Source organism: Protopterus annectens, chromosome 1.part0 (assembly GCF_019279795.1).
Source record: "Protopterus annectens isolate FY-2018-M chromosome 1.part0, PAN1.0, whole genome shotgun sequence".
Lineage (NCBI taxonomy): Eukaryota > Metazoa > Chordata > Ceratodontiformes > Protopteridae > Protopterus > Protopterus annectens.
The window spans coordinates 1,921,883,042-1,921,906,269 of NC_056725.1; the positions used below are offsets into that span (position 1 = coordinate 1,921,883,042).

The window sequence follows — 23,228 nt, forward strand, 5'->3', positions numbered from 1 at the left end:
AGGCTAACTGCCCTTGCGAGCCATTTTAAGCCTAGCCAATTATCCGTTGTGAGATTCAAACCCTGTACCTTGGGTTTGTAAGGCAAACGCCTTAACCATTATGCTATCCTCCCAACCCTACTTTGACAGTATGTGTCCTGTGGATGAGCCAGTTGACTATCCATCTGGTAATGTAGGAGTTAATTCCCAACTGGGAGAGTTTATCTATAATACCTGTGTGGGAGGATTGTGTCAGATGCCGTAGGTTGGTCAGGTTACCCAGTATGCACTGTCTTTTCCTTGTCAAGGGCCTTGGTGTATTTCTCAAAGAAGTTAAACATGTTTAACACACATGATCTACCTTTAACAAGTCTGAACTCCTGAAAATGGAGAACATCAACATCTGTGCAGTAACTGAGACCTAATTCAAGGCTTCAAAGAGCACCCCTGCAATACCAAGCTACAACTCTTACCACACTTTTAGGCCACAAAACCAAGACCGAAACACTAAAGGTGGAGGAGTGTCCATATTCACCAAGGATATTCAAACCTCCAGGCTAGTTCATTGTTCATAGGTTCATAGGTTGATACTAGGCTATCTGCCCTAGGGCATTTATAAGCCTAGCCAAAGTGTGTTTGGCTTTCACCACCCTTTTAGATTAGTTGACTGTGCCCCTTGTTTGTAGGTCACAGAAGATAGCCCTTTTAAGGTTATCTTACTGTGCCTCTGTCTAACAGGGACACAGAAGAGATCCCGCTGGTAAACTTACAATCTCCCATCCACTCGTCAAGATTTCTCTTGAAGAGGGTCAGTGAGGGGCTCTGCCTAACATGGATTGAGATTTTGTTCCAGAGCGAGGGGAGCCTCTGGGATATGAATCTGTCCCTCCAGCATGTCCTATTTTTTCTGTGCTAAGGTTTAAGTCCCTGGAGCATGTAGCTCTAAGGGATTTGGATTTCTTGAGGTGTAGCATGTCCATTAGTTCTGGGTTGGATGTGGCTTTATATGTCAGGCACAGATCGCCTCTGAGTAGGCGGTAAGCAACTGAGTAGAGCTGGAGTTTCTTTACCCGAACTGCATAGGGCATCTGTTTGAGACCCTTGATCCTCTTGTTGAGGTATTTTTGGGGTCTTTCCAGTTGCTGCAGGTGTCTGGTAACGTACATCCCAAATGGGGCATTGTATTCAATTATGGGCCTGATGAGTGATGACCTCTCTTGATCTAGATGTAAACCTCATCATGATAAGATGGGCTATATAGAAGGTCTTTCTAACCACTTTGGCAACGGGATTGTCAAAGGAGAGGTTACTATCTACTTGGGTCCCCAAATCCCTAATTACTTCTTCCATACTTAATGGATTACCACCTATGTGGTAATTTGTGAGCACTTTGTTTTCCCCAAAGGGGATGACTATGCACTTTTTGGCATTTAGCTTTAGGCCATGGTTCTGGCACCAGTTATCCGTCTCTGTGAGACCCTTTTGGAGGATGCTTGTGTCAGCCAGAGATTCGATTATGGCACCCAGTTTGCAGTCATCTGCGAACTTGGTCAGCCATAGTCCTCCCGTTTTAGCCTGTACCTCAGAGAAATATATACCGAACAAGAGAGGTCCCAGGACTGAGTCTTGTTGGATGCCACTTGTAACTGGTTTTGAGTCTGATATGGCACCTGCAATTCTGACCATGTGGGTTCTATCCCTGAGCCAGTTTACAACCCATTTTGTGACATAGGGGTTGATATTTAAGCTGGTGAGCTTATTTTTGATGCCCGAGTGGGGTATTCTGTCGAAGGCTTTTGCGAAGTCTAGGTAGACTGTGTGGACTACCTTCCCTCCATCTATGGCCTTGGTAACTGTTTTGAAGAAGTCGACCAGGTTCAAGAGGCAAGATCTGCCCTTAACAAAGCCGAATTGGGTAGGATCCAGTGTCTGGAGGTTCCCAATGTCATTGTTTATGAGTTCAATGATGATACGCTCCATAGCTTTGCAGACCAGGCTAGTCAGGCTTATAGGGTGATAGTTTCCGGGGTCCGTTGTGGCACCACCTTTGTGGAGTGGGACCACTGTTGCTGTATGCCATTCCTTGGGTACATATCCTGTAGTAAGGCTGAGATTGAACAGTGACTTTATGTGATGGTTTAGTTCTTCTTGGAGCTCTTGTAAGATGCAGCCCGGGACACCGTCTGCTCCCATTGATGCTGTGTTTTTTGCTTTGGAGAGGGCAGCTCTCACCTGTGCATCTGTGATGTCAGGGAGGCTACACTCTGTTGGGATAGACATTTTCTCTTTTGTGGGTAAAGGGGGGGGGGGGTTTGCACTGAACCTGTCTGCCAGGATGTTGGCAATGTTTGTGGGTTCAGTGTATTTTTTGTCATTTTGTACTAACTCAGAGCATATCTGGGAGTTGCCACCCAGGTTCCTGACATAACCAAAGAAGGCCTTGTGATTATCTTTAGCGTTTTGTGCAATTTTTCTTTTGAAACTGGCCTTAGATGACTTTATGAGGGATCGTAGTTTCTTGCTAGTACTGATCAGAGATGCCTTCCCTTTTTGGGATTTTGCTCTATCGTGTAGTAGCTTCCTCCTTCTGTTGCATAGCTTATTTATGGCCAGAGTCCACCAGACAGGTCTCCTGCCTTTGGAGGAGAGATTCTTGGTTTTGTTTGGATAGCACGATCCATGCATTCCTGTAGGTGTCCATAGAATGTGCCTGTAAAAGATTCTGTGGTTCAGGTCATATTTTCCACTGGCCAGGGGGCTTTGAAGGATTCCACCTTGGTTTTGAGAAGTGTGAAGTTTGCTTTTGAGAAGTTCTTCACCGTGGTTTCCTTTGCTGGGGGTGGGGATGGGATATGGATGTCCATTGAGATTAATTTATGGTCTGATCTTACCAATGAGGGGTATACCTCTGGTGTGGAATATAGAGTCCCCATGTTGGTAATGACCAGATCTAGTATGTTTTCCCCTCTTGTGGGAGTGGTGACCAGTTGTTCCATAGCATTTTAGGTTATAAATTCTAGGAACCATTGGGCGAGGGTGTTGGGGCTTGAGTAGTTTTCCCAGTCAATGTTTGGGTGATTGAAGTCACCCAATATAATGGTGTTTGGAGAGACCTTCATATTCTCCAGTGTTCTCAGGAAAGCTGAGTGGGGTTCCTGAGTTTGGGAGGGTGGTCTGTAACAGGCTACGAACTGAAAGGCAGTTTTGCCCACTGTTAGTTACACATGGATGGTCTCTGATGCTTCGTGCAATGCCACTAACCTTAAGGTGTAGGTATCTTTGATGAATATCAATACTCACCCTCCTTTTGTGGTTCGGTCCAAGTTTTGGGGCCAAAAAGCATGGTATGAGGTATAACCTGGTAGTGCTGGGGTGCTCTCGGGAGCCTTGAACCAGGTTTCTGTTACTGCACAGATATCAATATCCTCCATACTGAAGAGAGCCTCGAGTGTGTGCATCTTGAGGTTTAGACTTCTGGCATTGAGCAGCATTACCCTTAGTTTCTTTTTCCTTGTGTTGTCTATGGAGGTGGATTTGTCTTTTAAGCCTTGCCTAAAAAAAGCACTATGGGGGTGGCAAGAGCCTTAGCCAGTATTCGAAAGCCCAGGGGTGACAGGTGCAAGCCGTCCCTAGCAAAGCAACGTGGCTTGCCCAACACAATGCATCTGAAATTCTCCAGGTGCAACTAACACTAGGTAAGACTGCAATCTAAATTGTAGCTTGCTACAGATCCCCCACCATGCCCCAAGATTCTCACTACACCTTTCTAAACATACTGAAAAATATTAAGATACAACCAAACACCCTAATACTGGGTGATTTCAACTACCCTGCCATTAACTGGGAAAACTACTCGGGTACCAACTCCTTTTCCCAACGGTTCTTGGAATTCATAAATTCCAATGCCCTGGATGAACTAATCCATTGTCCCACCAGGGGCTCCAATATCCTAGACCTGGTCATTACCAACATGGGAGATAGATGCTCCACACCAGTGGTCACCCCCTCATTGGTCAGATCTGAAAATAAGCAAATCACCTTTGACATCCACATCCCACCCCCACCCTCCAGTAAGGAAACCTCCTTAATAAACTTCTCCAAAGCCAACTTCATGATACTGAAGTCAGAAGTGACAAACTTCATGACACCCATGCAAATGGGATCTGAAAGTTTGACTGCAAAATCCTACACTAAGGCACTGTACGAGCACATCTACTCGTGCTTGAATCATGCCACCCAAATAGAACCAAGATGCTCTTCTCCAAAAAAGGAAGCTAATCTGGTGGTCCCTTGCTATAAACAAACTTTATAACATAAGGAAGAAACTGTTGCAGAAAAGAGGAAAATCCCAGGATGCAGAAAACTCCCTCACCAGCCTCAGTAAGAAGCTGAGATCCCTCATAAAATCTTCAAAAGCTAGTTACGAAAATAAAATTGCCAAAGATTCCAAAGACAGCCACAAGGCATTCTATAGTTATGTCAAGAATCTGAATGACAATGCTCAGATCTGCTCTGAGCTACAACAGAATGGCATTAAATATACTGATCCCAAGGATATTGCCAGTATCCTGGCAGATTGATTTAGTGCCAACTTCACCCCCTAAAGGGCCCATCTCAATACCAAAAGATTGCCAAATTCCTGTAATCACAGCCACACAGGTAGAAACCACACTCTCCAAAGCTAAGAATACAGCATCCATGGGACCAGATGACATCCCAGGCTGTGTACTACATGAACTACAAAATGAACTGGCACTTCACCTAAGTGTCATGTTTAATCATAGCCTCACCTCAAGCTTCGTGCCCACTGAGTGGTGCACAGCTACAGTTATCCCACTCCACAAGGGGGGATCCACCTTGGATCCTGGGAACTACTGTCCCATCAGTCTGACAAGCCTGATCTTCAAGGACATGGAATGCATTATCATGGAACTTATAAACAAAGACAATGGCAACCTTCAAACACTGGACCCCACCCAGTTTGGGTTTTTGAAGGGCCGATCTTGTGTCCTGAATCTGATTGACTTCTTCAAATCAGTCTCCAGAGATGTGGACGAGGGTAAGGCTATCTGGACCTCACCAAGGCCTTTGACACCATCCCCCACTCTGGAATCATAGATAAACTTACTAAGCTGGGCATAAATCCCTACGTCACTCAATGGGTTGCCAACTGGCTTACTGACAGATCCCAGACTGTAAAAGTAGCCGACTCCAAATCCAGCTCCAGACAAGTGACAAGTGGAGTACCTCAGGGTTCAGTCCTGGGACCACTCTTGTTTGGCATCTACTTCTCTGAAGTACAGGCCAACACTAAGGGACTCTGGCTAACAAAGTTTGCAGATGACTGCAAACTGGGAGCCATTATTGAATCCCCAAATGATGTGGATATTCTACAAAAGGGCCTTACAGAAACAGATGCTTGGTGCCAGAGCCATGGGCTCAAGCTTAATGATAAGAAATGTATAGTTATCTCCTTTGGAATAAAACATGTACCCATGAATTACCACATAGGTGGCAGTACATTAAACCTCAAAAGTGTGATGAGAGACTTAGGGACACAGGTGGACAGTGGTCTCAGTTTCGATAGCCACATTGCCACAACAGTCAGGAAATCCTTCTATGTGGCACACCTCATCACTAAGGGTTTTTCATCCAGGAAAAAATGAGGTCATTGTCCCACTGTACTCATCCCTCATTAGACCCATTATAGAGTGTAATGCCCAGTTTGGTATGTACCTCACAAGACATCTGCAACAGCTGAAAAGGCCACAGAAATACCTCACTAAAAGAATCACAGGCCTAAAGCAGATGCCATATGCTGACCGTCTACAAAAACTTCAGCTATACTCTGTGGCATATTGTCTACTCAGAGGTGATCTCTGCTTAACATACAAGGCCATGTCAAACCCTGAGCTGTTGGACATACTCCACTTAAAGAAATCCCAATCCCTCAGAGCCACACGCTCCAGGGATCGAAACCTTGTAATCACAATGAACAAAACGTGCTGGAGGGATTGGTTCCTTACCCAGAGACTCCGCATACTCTGGAATAGACTGCCCATACATGTCAAGCAGAGCACCTCCTTGGCCCTCTTCAAAAGGTACCTTGATGATTGGATGGGAGATAGGAAATTCACCCCGGGGATCATGTCAGTTGCCCTGCTAGACAGGGGTCCAGAGAAGTAAATATTGTGGGAAGAACTATCCATTGAATTGTTATGGCTAGGCTTGTATAAGCCCTAGGGCCAATAGCCTAGTACCAACCTATGAACCTATGAACTGGGTTGGGCACAGAGTTTGGAGATTACCTATGTCCTTGTTAATAAGGTCCATAATGATTCTTTCCATGGCTTTGTAGATGAGGCTAGTCAAACTTATGGGCCTAAAATTCCCAGGGTTGGCTGATGGTCCCCCCTTTGTGCAGAGGGATTACTGCACCTGTCCTCAATTCTACCACAATATAGCAAGTTCTCAAACTGTGGTAAAATGGGGATCCAAGTGGGTCTACTAGGTCATGTTTTAAGCTGTTTAAAAGGCAACCTAGGATGTTATCCACTCTCACTGATGCCATGTTTTTTGGCCTTGGAGAGCCTGAGTTGACCTGCTCTCCTGAGATAATAGGCTGAGAAATGGTGGCAGGTATTCTTTGGGTTATGACTGGAGGGTATAGGGAGGTGAAGTTTGCTCCAAATCTGTCAGCTAGCAGTTTAGCTATTAACTCCTGTTGAGTATGGATGGTGCCATCCACAACCAGTTCAACACATAGCTGGGTATTACCCTTTTAGATTTTGGATGTACTTAAAGAATGCCTTGTGATTACCCTTAGCTAGAGAGGCTATGTTTGCTTTGTAATTAGTTTTGGAGGACTTGACAAGATCTCTAATTTGTTTGTTTAAGTTAGATAGGGATTTCTTCCTCTGCTGAGCCAGTTCCCTCTCATTCTTGTACATAAGTTATTTCTTTTGTTGTATAGTCTGTTTATAGTAGGGGTCCACCAGGGTGGCTTATTTATTTATTTTTTTTGGAAAGACCTGGTTTTAATCCAGTCAGGTACAGCCAATTCTATGCAACTGCTTAAGTGGTCATATAGGGCATTAGTTTACACCTCTGCATAGGAGCCATGTTATCTGCATTCAAGGGGGCTTTGAAACTTCTTCATAGGAAGTAATATGTCTTAAAAAAACTTCTTAAGCATTTTTGAGCTTGATGGGATATCTGGTCTTACAATTACATTGAACAAGACTGATTTATGGTCCATTTTACCAAGGAGGACATCACACGGTGGGTAGGGGGTGCAATGCTCTCCCATGTTAGTAAATATGATATCCAGGAAATTTGAGTCTCTTTAGGGTGTGATGACTAGCTGTTCCAGAGCATTTGCATTGAAAAAGTCCAAGAACCTCTGAGCCAGCATGTTTGTGTGCATGTATGTTTCCCAGTCAAAGGTAGGATAATTAAAAATCACCCATGAGTAAGATGTTGGTGTGTATGGCAAGTGATTCCAGTAAGTCCAGGTACGGGTTATACTTTTCCTGTTTCATGGTTGGGAACCTGTAGCTAGCTATGATGTGATGGGGGCTTTGCCTGTAGTTAATTGTACATGGAGTTGCTCAAGAGAGTTATCCTGTTTGACCAGCCTTGAGGTGTACTTATCATTAATGAAAATGGATATATCTGCTCCTTTGCTTCCTTCACATTCAGTTTGTGGTTGGAATGTATGGAAGGCATTGTAGCCTTGCATGGCCGGGGTGCTTTCTACACCTTTGAGCCATGTCTTGGTGACAGCACAGATGTCAGCATCTTCAAAAGTGAGGAGTGCAGTTTCTTGTTTAGACTCCTAGCATTAACCAGCAGTACCTTGAGTTTATCTAGAGAGGATTTTGTTACGTTGCAAGGTCGATTATTTTAACACTGCCTAAAACAGTAACAGTAGGGGTGTCTAATGCTTTTGCCAGTATCCAAAAGCCTAGAGGAGACAGGTGCAGACCATGTCTGGTAAACCAGCATGGTCTGTCGACCATGTCTTCTCAGGCTGACAGATATTGGATCCCCTTGAACTGACACCAGAAGATAAGCCAATTGTTAAAGTCAATACATTTTTATTTGTATTGTGGCATCATACTTGGAGAAGGTAGAATGCTGCTTAAGGCTAGGCTTATACCTGCCTGTGACACATAATCTGAGAACCCAGTCATGTCTCTCTTCATACAGTCCAGTGAGGTAAATCTCAAGTCATTCAGCCCTACATGGACTATGACAGAGTCATACCGGCACTTGAGTTTGAGATACTCGAATGCTTCAGTGACTTGCTAGATCCTGGCACCTGACAGGCAGCTAACCATAATCAACTCCTTATCCATCCTAGGTCAGAGAACATCCATGTATCTCACTGTGGAGTTGCCTATGATCAGTAAATTAGGTTTTGTTGTGTTATGCCTTATGGGCTTACTTATTTAGACATTAGTGCATGTGTTACTATATGTTGTGGTTGTTTTTTGCATTGTTATGTGTGGAAGTGGTTTCTGCCTGGGAGGCCTCTGATCTTTTGGTAAGTTACTAGTGAGTAAATCCACATATATGGGTTTATGTGTCATTTTCTTATTTAGTGTAGGAAGTGCGTATGTGCTAACAACCTGTTTGGCATTCAGTTTATCCTTATGTGAGAGTCTTGCCTCCAATTTCATTGTGTAACTACATCTCTCACATAAAGTATTTGCTTGTTTCAGGAGTAAGTGGTTGTCAGTATGCATAAGATAATTGCTACATTTGCTTAGGACACCAATGTCTATCACTCTGGTCAGAGAGGTGATGGGAAACTGCCCGTGATAGCTTAGTATATGTTTTATTAGGGAAGTAAATGGGTTAATTTGACAGGACTGTGCTGGTAGCACAGAGACTACAAAAGGGACCTATACTTTGTGTAGGCTAAGGTTGATCAATAACACAACACTGCTCAGTGCACAACTGAGTTTTTCCGAGAGTGGCAGAAAAGCTTAGAAGGGCTTCACTGACAGCTAGCTGTTTAGGGACAAAATGAGCTTCCAGGCTTTTGCATCTATACTAGGGCACTGTTAACTGATGCTGAGCAAATAGCAGCACCACGCAAAAGTGAGGCTTAAATATGAGCAAAGAGAAAATAGTTCTAAGCTAATTACCAACCAGGAAAGCACACAACAAGCATTCCACCAGCAATCTCCAACTCAGACAAGTTAGGCTAGCACACTTCTGCCACACGGGTAGAGAAAAACACCTTCTTAATGTAGAATAGCTGGTTTGGAGCCCAAGTGTAAGACGAGAACACAAACTACCTACAACAGCCCTGTAACTAACAGATACAATCTAATGCAGTGAAGTTAAATACTTAAAGCAGCAGAAGACAATGCATTTTTTGAAACAGCTAAAGTACAGCCACAGTATATAAGAGAAGTGCAAAAAGATACCTAGAGCCCTTTTGTGTGCTTCCAGGCTGAGATAGACCAGGTAAACTCCTACTGCCTCTAGATGAATAATCCCAGTCCTCCTAATGTAAAAGCACAGTAAAGGAGTATCCAGAGTAAAATGCTGCCACAAACAAACGTAAAAGATATGAAATGCTACCACAAACAAACTTAAAGATACAGCTACTTACAAAAGTGTGATTATTCAATAAAAGTCTTCACTTTGTATGAATGAGCCAAGAGCCACAAAATTGAATAGAATTTATAAAAGCACTAAAAACAAGATAAGCTGATTAATAAGCTCTCCAGCCAGTAAAACTAAAACTACATGCAGAAATCTAAAGTGTTTCCCCAACCTAAACAGACCAGGCTACCTCCTAGTGCACTAGATGGAAAAATCCACTGACCTATTGATGTAAAAGCAAGTGTTTGCTAGAGTGTAAAATGCACTACTTTATCCAACAGCTAGCTAGATAATGGATTCACAGCAAGTAAATCAGTAGAACAGGCAATAAGATGCAGCATGCACCTTTTCAATATGAGCATAAGATAAGGCAAATAAATAATGCCAACTGTATATGCATACACACACATATGCACACAGACACACACACATACACACACACATACACACATGCACACACACACACACACACACACACACACACACACACACACACACACACACACACACGTGTAAAAGTGTAGCTGGCTCAACCAGTACCTGCTGCCAGTCCCACAAAGCAGCAATCAGCATAAAAAAGGACAAAGGCAAAACTTTCAGGATGCTTCTTTTACTAGCACATCAACCAGGGGGCCAGATGAAGTACACTCCCCCCTCTACTGCCCCAGACATTCAAGTCCTGTTAATGTGCCATGAAACCAACCTTCTTTACTTACATTATATAAAATAATAATAATAATAATAATAATAATAATAATAATAATAATAATAAAACAAAATAAAGAAATATATTTTTTATTTTAAACTGTAGCAAACAGTTGCACAGTTTATACACTGCCTGCACAGAGTGCTACAGAGCTCTGATTTTAGTTAAAAAAGGAATATTACTTTTTTCTATTTAAATTATAACAAACTCCTTGCTACGGACATGGAAAAAAGTTCCTACAGTTTATACCCGGCATGGAGCACTAGGGTGCTCCACTTTTAGTAAAAAAAATGTTTGTCTTTTAAACTGTAGCAAACTGATTGCTAGAAATGTAGCAAGAAGTTGATTCAGTTTATATACTGTGTGACGCCCGTGCACTGCCCCAGTAATCAATCCTCACCATTAGCACCAGTGAGGAGTGTGCACATTGGGGGGATAACAAGTACACACACAGTAAAGTACAATTTCCCATAAGAGCACACAGAGATCACAGTCAGTCTGGCGGTGGTTTCTCCCTTTCTCTCCATCTCCCCATCTCCCCAATACGACTTCCCACTGGCACAACTACAGGGTTCAGATCTCAGCTGAGTAGTCAAGCTAAAAACTCCAGTAACCTCTCTGTCCTAAAAGTCCTTTGTGTCCCTGCCCAAGTAGCTGACATACACACACTTTGAGATTTGGTTTATATACAAACACACAGACACACCTGGGGAAGGCTGACACAGGTTCTCCAGCTATGCCTTCTCCTGCCAGGCTATAAGGTATTAATCACTGCCACCAACTACTCTTATCAGCTATTAATACTGCCCTTCCCAAAGGGTGACCAGTTTCACTTTGTAATATTGCTGTTATCCAAACCCTGTGACCCAGGGCTAAAGCTATTGGATTGTCTTTAACAGTATCACTGAATACATGCAATGTACTCTAAGAGCTTAACTTACCTTTAGACAAAACAGTCACAGTTGAAAGGTTTAAAAATATTTAATAATAAATCATAAAAAAACACAAGACAAATCTCATCCATTCAACACAGTGCTAATCAAGAGTTCAGAAATCACAAGAAAATGCTTTAAAATAACACTGTAGACTAGTCTGATATAAATATAGAAAACAGCTAGACTAATCTGGCTATTTCTATCTATCTCTAAGAGAAATCACTGTTCTATATAAATATCTTACTTACAGAGCAAAGGCAGAGTGTTGGTCAGCTGATGTGTTCAGGTTCAGACAAAATACAAAATGCTCTCCTTTCTTTTTGTCCTTAAATTGATAACACAGTACTGCTGAGTCATTTCAGATTACATCATTCTTAACAGTTCTGATTTAGTTTCCCAGTCTAACATAAACTCAAAACTTACATTTCTTTTTGGTAATCTGCACCTGCAGGAAGCCACAGCAATAAAAGACATTTTACATGTAAAATCTGGTAATTAACTCTTGTCCTAAGACAACAGAAAGAATTCCTTAGTAAAGACATCCTGTCTCTGAGCTTGAGGTCAAACAGTCATACAGTGCTTGACTTATCATCTTTCTTCCAGCAGGGTGCATTGTGGTTACATTTTTGAAGCTTGGTACAACATATAGTTTAATCCTAACATATAGTTCTCTTTACATTTGTAAAACAGCCTGTGGATTACATTAATATTTACAAATAACATAGAATTATTTACAAAATTCTATCTATCTAGGCTGGCAGCCTTCAAATACTGTATGGAGTGCCACAGTACTTAAGCTTTATTGAAAAAAAAAAGATTTTTTTTTTTACATTTAAACTGTAGAAAACTGCCTGCTATAATATAGCAGTTGCTACAGTTAGACCACACACAAAGCACTACCATGCTCATATTTTGTTGCAAATGCAATACCATCGTATTGCACTAAGGCAGAGTGGGATGATTGGTGGCTGAACAGATCATGACCTGTAATACTTTACACACACACACACACACACACACACACACACACACACACACACACACACACACACACACATGCTTATTTAAATATATATTTACCTTTCTTCATGTTAGGTGTAGCAAGCATTGTGGTTGTAAAAACTTGTTCCCATGCTCATGTCTATGCATGTGTACAGTAATTATTTCTTTCACTTTCAGTCGGAGATTGCTTTAGTCATTCTAAGAAGTTGAAATAGTATAAGTGAATACAAGGATTCCTTACTGCTATACCATAGCCCAGTAAGATGACACTTGAGTGATATTTCTGCCATTCTGAAAATGGCATGAAAACTAACAATATGTCTTAATTGCCATATTCTGCATGCTGGAAACATAATGCCAGGCTGTTTGAAAACAGTCCAATGAATGGAGTAAGCTGATTTTTTTCTTAATATGTCAGATTTTCTTGAAGATCCATGCATGTTAAGTTCTGAATAAAGGCAGAATGAAAGCAGAAAGTCAGAATGTTGGCTACCATTTTTAATTTTAAAATAGCATTAAACTTTCTGAATTTAAATGTTAATAATATACCATGAGCCACCCTTGATCAAGTGTAAGAGTGATTGCCAACCTGTGCATGGTCTCCAGTTTATGACAGACTAGCAACCAGCACATGGCATCAGACCCCAATAACAGCAGGCGTGGTAGATCTCTGTGTTTGTTTATACAAGTACACTGAATCAGAACACTATATGCAGTGTGTGGTATTGCCCCACTGAACAGAAATATATACCCTTCCATGGCAAAATAACCTAATGAGGAATACGAAGCCCTCATGCTGTCTTCATTACTGTAAATCTAAGCTGCAACATTTAAGATTGCCACATTCCCAGTGCCTTTTATAAGCAGGCATGTTATGGCGCAGGAGTAGGTAATGTCAACTTTTAGGATATATACCTTTAAAATAAGTAGTTTTCAGTAAACTCATGGGGTTTCTTCACTTTTTTTCACAGGATTAGAAAATTGCTGGACAGCAGTCTTCCATAGCACGATATGGCCCGTGGCAGTTGTGTGGGGGAGGGGGGGTTATATTGCATAACTTCAAAGTTTCTTGTGCGGTATTTACACTAATCAGACAATAGCTAATGAATGCACCTGAATTACTGTTTTTAGTCATTGCCATTGTGACTATAAGCCCATCCATGCTAAAAGGCTCCCTCACCTATGTGCACTAACATGAGTATCTGCAGTGCAAAGTGCATTGAGCATGGGTGGGCAGGTCAATGATGATGTTAGGGATGTAGGGATAACTAGTTTACTTTTGTATCCTACGCAGGCACTAAAGAAAAAAATTAGGCTACATGCACCTGCTACACACTTTCCATGCCATTGTTTACACCTTAATACAATTATGACATGTTACAATATGTGCACAAGGCAATGGTGGAATCATGATTATTTGCACTTGCAAGCTGCTTTATGTTGTGTATCATGTGCCAAATACAAAAAAAATCAAGTTGTCCTATATTATGCATCACATGCCAGAAAAAATCAATGGACATGACAGTGAGAGGGCTACTACAGTAATTTAGAGTGTGACCTGGTGAATGTCCATGACTTCCAAAGGCAAAGAATTTGTCAGGACTACCTAGTAGGGCAGCAATGAAAACATAATGTTCTTGTATTTGCTGCATAGGGGCCACCTGGACTGACAGGGACTCTTATAAGGGTCCCCAACATAAAGTGGGTGCCTCACACAGTCTTGCCAGGGTGTTGTCTGATGCCACTGGTATATCCTACTCTGATGAGAAGTGCAGGCAGCACTACAATGATTTGAGGAATAGCTCTCCTGACCTTCTTAGTTAGTGGGAATAAAAGGTCAGAGCAAGGGCACCTAAGATGTATTTTACGTACCTGTACAACTTGACACCTCATTATTTTTTTTTATAGTTTATCAGTATGATGTTTTTGATGATGTACTATATGATTTTTTTTATGCTCCTTTGTTTTCTGGCTTAGGTGTTTAATAACCTAATGTGTAGCAGTGGGGTTTAGTGGTAAATATGGAAATAATATTTTTGATTCTGTCATTCTGTTTTACCCTCATGTGAATGGCAGCAAACTACATTGTACCCAGTGTCTGGAGTAAGCATTTTCATATTTTGTTGACACCAGGTATTTTGTGTGACAGTATGACCTAAGTGGAGGACAGAGAGTCCTATGGCAGCCCCACCAGGCTAGGTAGACTGAGTTGGCATTTATGTTAACTAGTAAACAGGAAGCATTCTAAGTACTACTAAACTATGCACTGAGAAAGGGAAACAGGAAAGGAGTTTGTACAAAGCAAGAAAATGTTTGCATCAGGACGGAGAACATGATATAATAATAAATTTCATCTTCAAACTGTGACTGTGTTATATTTATAATGTAAATAAGAACATTTAACATAAGCTATATGTTTTCATGTTTTGTATGAAAGTATATCCTTACTTGTTTAGTCACCCTTTCCAACCTTCTCTCACGTCACTACAAAACAAGTATCTTTACTGTATTAACCTTCCTGTTATTTCATAATCAGTATTAACCGGAGCATAGAGATAACAATTCTTTTTGTAATGAGGCAAGGAAATTACAGCAGGAGTTAGTCTGTTTTACTACGAGAAAGAAAAGGAAGATACATAACTTTGACTAGAAATTCTGCGAGCAGGTTGAACCTGAAATATAATCACGTAGGCAGAGGCTCTGATGCGTTATTCCCCAGACTGTTGCTTAATTCCAGAACATCTCTTGCTCTGAGTCATTTAAAGATAGGGATTCCTCTCAAAGCATTTTCTGATGGTTATCTGCAGTTGGAAAATGAGTAAATCTTTCATTCGCTGTTCTTACTAAAAATATTATGATACATTCCATTAGTGACAACAGATAATTAATTCTGCTTTTTTCTTTCCCTCTCAGTGAATGTTCTGTGGGAAACGTGAAACACAGCTACAGAAAGATGAAGGATCATGGAGGAGTGGGCCATATCCTGAAGCTGCTTACATTGTGGCTGATTTTACCTAAAACTGGGAAAGGAAATGGTAAGATGCAACTTCTTTTAACTCATGCGATGATATCTTATACAAATTGCCTTGTTCATTAAATCATTTGCATCCCAGCTGAAACTAATTATCTGTACTGCTATACATCACAATCATTCATAATAACACAATATCTGTATTACTGAAAAACTCAGGATTAACTGTTTTGTCCTTGGCACTATTATTTGGGCTTTGCATTAGGGTAATCCTGCTGTCCCCCACAGTCCTGTACTTTTTGAATTCCTTCTTGCAAGTTATCATGTTGTTTACTCACAAACAAGCTGAGGTTTCCCAAGAACTTTCCTTTTCTTCCAGTATATACACAAGTTAACACAAACACACACACACACACACACACACACACACACACACACAAACATGCGTGTGCACTTGCACACATAGCACGCAGAAATCACAGACACACACACACACACACACACACACACACACACACACACACACACAGACACACTGCTGTTGCTGAAATCATATATCCTAGCTAGCTACTGCATCTCATCAAATGAGGCTCTGTTGCCTTTTCCATACATCCTAAGGTACACATCTGGTAAGTTATCATTTGCCTAACTTTATCCAGCCCTGTGGAACTACTACCCACTTCTTGTTCGAGCATGTGATGAGTACTCTGTTAGGAGGTCTTTGAAGTACCACAATCTCAGATTAGTCTATCATAGGGGTACTTTATCTGCCTTTAAACCACTTCACTTTTAATAAAAATAATCTTTCTGTTAAAGAGTTACTGCATTTTTACTTTGTATTTGCCATATTTTTTCACAGTTTCATTCTGCTTTACTTTAAATGTCTAAGGTTTATGCATTTAAATTCATTAACTAAAATAAATATAGTTAATGGAGTCTGACTTGCTCGCCTGAGTACAACAAGACATGTGAATCATTGTGCATTCAAAAGCTAGTGCGTTGAAACATTTTTTTTCCAGGTAAAACTGACATATCTGCTGTGATATCATAATGCAGGAAGTGGTACAAGTAACTTAACTTTATAATAGCCTTTAAGGAGAGGCACATTTACCCTCTTTTTCAATTTTGTTTTAGGTTTTCCAGGGTAGATCATTGCCTGCAGTTGAAAAATGAGACCTTATTGAACCTGGCCCGAATATTTCCTTTAGCTAAACTGTTCAGTCCACTGTTTGATTTGATTGAATTCGCACCATACGTAGCTTCTGCCTGTGTTTCATACTTATTTTCAAGTCACGGGTACTTTGCTTACAATAAGAGACAGTTTTAAAGGTTATGCACTGTATAGTTAAGTTCAGATAGGGTTAATATTCTGAATAATATGGAGTGGAAGAGCTCAGTAAGTAGCAATATTTGAAGTTTATAATACTTTATCTAGTGGTGATAATCTAGTGAATGACTGTCACTGAGGGAGATTTAATGTGTTTGCCCTGAATGTTTTCCCTGCTTGAGCAATGATAGTCTAACCTGCTAAAGAACTATTGCCAGTTTGAAAACTGGGATATATGATGGGGTTAATGACCGGATAAGCCTTCTGAGGAGGTGACAATAGTAAGACAGTTAAAGAATTCAAGAATGCTGAGACAGACATAATGCAATTTGTATAACTGCTGAAACAAAAAGCAAATAAGCAGTTGGTTATAACCTCTATACTCAGCACTAATACAGCTCATAATTGAGTGTAATACCCCTTTTGGCATGTACCGTACAAAGCATCTACAGCAATTGGAGAAACCTCAGAGGTTTCTAACAAAGAAAATCAAGGGACTCCACATGTGCCTTACACAGACTGACTAAAGTCCTTGTCACTATTGTCACTATACTCTGTATTGTATAGGCATTTACAAGAGCCATATGCCTGGCTTAAAAAGCAGTCTCAGACCCAAACCTAATGGGCTTGCTGCATATCCATAAATCTAACAGGACTAGGGCTACCTGTTCCAGAGACCTAAATATGACCTGCCACTTAAATAGGAAATGCTGGATGGGGCAGATTTATCTCCCAGCAAGTGCTGTGTCTTTGGAATACACTATCTATTCATGTGATACATAGCACCTGTATGACACTGTTCAAGAGCAACCTGGGTGAGTGGATGGGACACCATAAATTCTTACTGGGGATAACACCCACATCCCTCCTGGACATGGGCAGCTATTACTAAATGTAATTTTGGGTATTAACTAAAGATTCTATGGTATTACATTGGGATGAAATGGCTAGGCTTGAAATGACCTCCTGGTCAATAGCCTAGTAATGTCCTATGATCCTATGGTTTGATGGTGCCTGCAGCTTTTCCCAAAAGTAAGTGGTGTGATTACTTATTAACCTTTAAATTTTGTGTTCCTATGTTACATACATCATACAGTCCTTCTATATTCCTGCCAAACAGCTGTGTTCTTATGGTATTAACCTCATCTGGCAATTCTGCAACATTCCTGACATTCCTGCCAAACACACTGTCATCCTTTTATAATTTTATATATATATATATATATATATATATATATATATATATATATATATATATATATATATATATATGGTTTCCCTTCACAAAGTCGAACGTTCAGAAACTCGAAATGCAGATGGCCGAAGCTATATGCTCAAGTTTCTGAAACTCGACTTTGTAAAAGGGAGCTAAAAACAGGAAAACTTAACACAAAAAAGTGTTTCTGCAGGGGGGCCCTGCACCCCCCACACCCCCCACTACTTATTTATTCCAACTCCGAGATCGCACTACAGTACAGAAAGGGAAATCTCCCGTTCTACGCTGTATGCCGTTGCCCATTCACACAGTCGAGCTTCCACAATTTCAAGCATATGGTCTCGGCCATATGACTTTTGAGATTGTGGCCATTCTAGTTTGTGAAGGGAAACCAAATATATATATATATATATATATATATATATATATATATATATATATAATTTTTTTTGTAAAAGCTGTATCAGATACTAAAACAAAAGACAGAGGAAAAAAAACTGTGGAAAGCTTTGATCACTGAAAGAAAAGTTAGCCACTGTCATGCATAACAAATACGATGGCAAAATAAATCATAGCAACATTTAGTTAGAAGATAATTGATCTAGTTCCAAGATCAAGACCCTTTACTGAATATCAGAATCTTGCATAGAGCTTTCCAGTTTTCCCATATGTTTATTCCTATCTTTAGTTTTCATCATATAATTTTGAATCATCATCGAATCATCATCTAGACAGCAGCCTAGTTTATGTCCAGCCCAGTGATGCAGCGGTAGCATTGCCGCCTCACAGCAAGAGGTTCTCCAGTTTGATTCTCGGCTTGGGTGCCTTCTGTGTGGAGTCTGCATGTCCTCCCTGCATTTGTGTGGGTTTCCTATGGGTGCTCTGGTTTCCTCCCACGTTGCAAAGACATGCGTCTGGAGCGTTTCTCCCCAGGCTTCTGCTGAAAATTGGCTCGTTCCAAGTCAGACTTTCCCAGTTAACAAATGTTAAATAAATAATAATAAATAATGGCTTTTCTATCAGGACACCTTTATGACAAATTGAAAAGGACATATGTTTCTAGCATTCGCATACACTGTTCACTTGTAGGAGCCCTCAGATGCTTCCATTGTTGCATGATACACTTCTATTGGACTTAATACTACAACACAAAGGTTCTTAGGAAAAGGTAATCTGTTCCAAAAGGGATCCTAAATTGGGTACAAGCTAGAAGATAATGCCAATGTTGCACCCTCTATAGGTCTACACACATTTTGTACTTCAACAAAGAACTCCACTAACTGTAGGAATCCTGAAGAAAGATGTACTGACTTTCTCCTACTGTTTCTTTTACAGCAGTTATCCCTGCGTACATCTTATCTTTCCAAGCTTAGCTGATGTGTGGGATGAATGATGCAGTGTTCTCCATGAAAATAATGGAAACACCTCTGGAAAGGTAGACCCCTTAGTCACTCACAAAATTAGATCCTGTTTAGTGATGTAAAATTTTCCCCGCTGTCCCATTGCCTTCTTCAAATATGCAAGTGATTGCGTAAGTCATATGGCTCAGCCATTTATAGATATGGAACATGGAACAGATCTTAAAACTGACCCCTTCCAAAATACAGTTACATGTAGTAATTTATTTTATTTTGAATTTATCTGGGGTAGACACAATAGTTGTAGATAAATGACATTATACAGATAAATGACAAATGCACTATATAATATATTATATACAAAGTGAATATCAGAATTGGCTTCACAGTATGAAGGCAGTAGATAAATGGCATTATATACATAGTGTTTGACAAATCACAATATATGCATACATAGGTTCATAGGTTCATATGTAGGTAGGTACTAGGCTATCTGCCCGAGGGCATTTAAAGCCTAGCCAGAGTGTGTCGGCTTTCGCTCCCCCATTGATTAATTAACTGATCCTCTGTCAAGCAGAGCCAATGAAGTGATCCCAGGGGTGTATTTTCTGTTACCCATCCACTCGTCAAGGTTTGTCTTGAAGAGTGAAAGTGAGGGGCTCTGCCTGATGTAATTTGGATTTTTGTTCCAAAGCATGGGTTGTCTCTGTGACAGGAATCTATCCCTCCAGTATGTTCTATTTATTGTTGTGGCGAGGTTTAGCTCACTAGAGCACATGGCTCGCAGTGACTTGGATTTCTTTAGTTGGAGTATGTTCATCAATTCTGAGTTGGGCATGGCTTTGTAAGTCAGGCAGAGATCACCTCTGAGTAAGCGATATGCCACTGAGTACAGCCAGAGTTTTTTCAGTCGGGCTGCATAGGACATATGTTTGAGACCAGTAATACTCTTGGTGAGGTATTTTTGTGGTCTTTCCAGCTGTTGGAAGTGTCTTGTGAGGTACATCCCAAATGGAGCATTGTACTGTATGATGGGTCTAATGAGTGACAAGTAGAGGGGCACTATAACCTCTTTATTTCTAGATGCGAACATTAGATGGGCCACATAGAAGGATTTCCTAATTACTTTGGCAATATGATAGTCAAAGGAGAGATTACTATCTACCTGGGTTCCCAGACCTCTTATTATCTCTTCTGTATTAAGGGGGCTGCCATCTATGTGGTAATTTGTGGGTGTTTTGTTTTTCCCAAATGGGATGACTATGTATTTTAAAGCATTTAGCTTGAGGCCATGACTTTGACACATCTATGTGGTAATTTGTGGGTGTTTTGTTTTTCCCAAATGGGATGACTATGTATTTTAAAGCATTTAGCTTGAGGCCATGACTTTGACATCAGGTGTCCGTCTCAGTAAGGCCCTTTTGGAGGATGTCCGTGTCAGCCAGAGAGTCAATTATGGCTCCCAGTTTGCAGTCATTGGCAAACTTGGTAAGCCATAGTCCTCCTGTGTTTGCCTGTACTTCTGAGAAGTATAGGCCAAACGGTAGGGGTCCCAGGACCGAGCCTTGTGGGACACCACTTGTGACTGGTTTAGAGTCGGACCTGGAGCCCGCTATTCTTACCGTGTGAGTTGTCTGTAAGTCAGCTGGCAACCCTTCTCGTGACGTAGGGGTTTATGTTCAGGCTGGTGAGTTTTTCTGTAATACCTGAGTGGGGAATGGTGTCGAAAGCCTTGGCAAGGTCAAGGTAGGCTGTGTGAACCACCTTTCCCTCATCTATGGCCTTGGAGACCTTCTCAAAAAAGTAAACCAGGTTTAGTAGGCATGATCTGCCCTTAACAAAGCCGAACTGGGTTGAGTCAAGTGTTTGGAGGTTTCCAGTGTCTTTGTTAATGAGTTTCATGATGATGCACTTCATAGCCTTGCAGACCAGGCTAGTCAGGTTTATGGGGCAATAGTTACCAGGGTCAGTTGTGGCCACTCCTTTGTGGAGAGGAATAACCATTGCCATGCACCATTCTATGGGCATGTAACCTGTGGAGAGGCTGAGGTTGAACAGCGTGTTTAGGTGGGGGGTTAGTTCGTTCTGTAGTTCGTGCAAGACACAGCCTGGGACACCATCTGGTCCCATTGAAGCTGTGCTTTTGGCTTTTGAAAGGGCTGTTTTCACCTGTGCATCTGTGATTTTATTTATTTTTATTTATTTATTTACATTTTGTTGACCGGGCTAGTCTAACTGGATACATGTCCATTTTCAGTAGAGGCCTGGGGAGAAAAGCTCCAAGAAGGGCATTAATTATACAATTATAGAAAACAAAGCAATATCAGCTATAAGCATATACAGGTAAAACATTATTAAGATCATTGCAAATGAATGTTAAGCAAATGTAAAAGTAATTAATTTTTTTTTTTTTTTTTTTTTTTTTTTAGTAAATCATAGTACAGTGAGAAAGGCCATGGGGAGAGTGGCAATATAGTACCCTGGAGGTACCATAAAAGGGATTAGCAGGAATGTTTGAGATGGGGAGGTCAGTCGGGGTTGGATTTCTGGGACACTACACTTTTTCGATATTGTTGTGGGCCTTTTGGAGATGAGAGGGGGGTGAAGTTTGCACTGAATCTATCTGCCAGGATGTTGGCAATATCAGTAGGTTCAGTATATTTTGTGCTATTTTGCACTAGTTCAGTGCATATCTGCGAGTTGCCACTTAAATTCTTAACATAGCTAAAGAAGGCTTTGTGGTTATCTTTTGAATCCTTGGCTATTTTTCTTTTGAAGTTAGCCTTGGATGATTTCATGAGGGACCTCAGTTTCTTACTGATACTGATCAGGGATGTCTTTCCTTCTTGGGATTTGCTTTTTATCTGAACTAGTTTCCTCCTTCTATTGTATAGCCTATTTATTGCACGGGTCCACCAAACTGGTTTCCTTCTCTTAGAGGAGTGAGTCTTGGTTTTGCTAGGGATGGCACGATCCATGCATCCTTGTAGGTGCTCATTGAGTGCATTTGTAAAGGTTTCTGCATCTTGGGCAGCATTATCCTTTAGCGTGGGGGCTGTGAAACTTACCACCTCTGTCTTAAGTAAGGTGAAGTTTGCTTTAGAAAACATATATGCATATATTATATAAAGAGGGAAGATCAGAGTTTGCACGCTGAAAGAATCCCAATGAAAAGTAGAGTCACAGCGAGGTATGTAGAGGGAAGAAGGGTAGAAAGAAGTTAAGTGATAATAATAATAACAACAATAATGATAATGTAGTCATTATAATAGTTATATTAATAATGTAATCAGTAGAGCTCCCAGGTATCCTAAATTAGAACTTATATACAAATGTCTCTGCAATAATCTGGAAAGTCTCATTGCCATTTTTAGAAGCTTAGCCAGTTCTCCTCCTTATGTACAAAGTTCAGCCTGGCCTCCAGGAAGTGTTTAACCTTCCCATACTTGGCCATTATTCCTGTACTTAACATTCTATGAGACCAGGTCATTAATCTTTCCCACTCAAAGCTCCCAGTCCTCCTCCATGGCTCTGCCCTACTTCCCCAACTGTTTTTCATAAACATCTATACCATTACCTAAGTGCCCAAAACCAATGGAGTGACTTTGAAAGGCAATTGTAACTCAGCTATAGAAGCAAACAATTACTGTGGGATATAATTTTACTAGTCCCCATGTCCAGGCTTATCTCCTGCATTACTAATGTCTTAGATCTGGGTTTTCCTAGCTTTCCTCAATATTTCATAGCCTGGCAGAAGGCAAAATGTGAAGACAAGTGTGCTGCTGAGAAACAATATTTCATGTTAGGAAACGGAATTTCACCCCTGGCTGTTTACAATCAGTCAGGACATATCTCTAGCCTGTCAAGCAGAGCACCTCTTTGGCTCTCTTCAAAAAGAACCTTGATGATTGGATGGGAGATAGGAAATTGACCCCAGGTTTCACGTCAGTCACCCTGCTAGACAGGGGTCCAGGGAAGGAAAAAATAGCCAGGAAATTGTTATGGCTAGGCTTGTATAGGCCCTAGGGCTGATAGCCTAGTACCAACCTATGAAGCTATGAACCTATAAAGGAACTTAGACATTGTTTTTTTGCACTGAGCATCCATCCTCAT

General features: G+C 40.9%; 1 protein-coding gene across 4 annotated transcripts in view; it reads left to right on the forward strand.

Annotated features, from left to right (window-relative positions):
• The window catches only part of PRLR (prolactin receptor), a 2,068,968-nt gene that overhangs the window by 1,747,979 nt on the left and 297,761 nt on the right, over positions 1-23,228 (forward strand). For 3 of the 4 annotated variants that reach the window (XM_044070113.1, XM_044070132.1, XM_044070123.1), the window contains one exon: positions 15,157-15,278. In XM_044070113.1, coding sequence (XP_043926048.1) covers positions 15,157-15,278 — 122 coding nt within the window. Of the gene's footprint in view, positions 1-14,853; positions 15,062-15,156; positions 15,279-23,228 lie in introns of those variants that run through there. The other variant, XM_044070140.1, reaches the window with a different exon arrangement.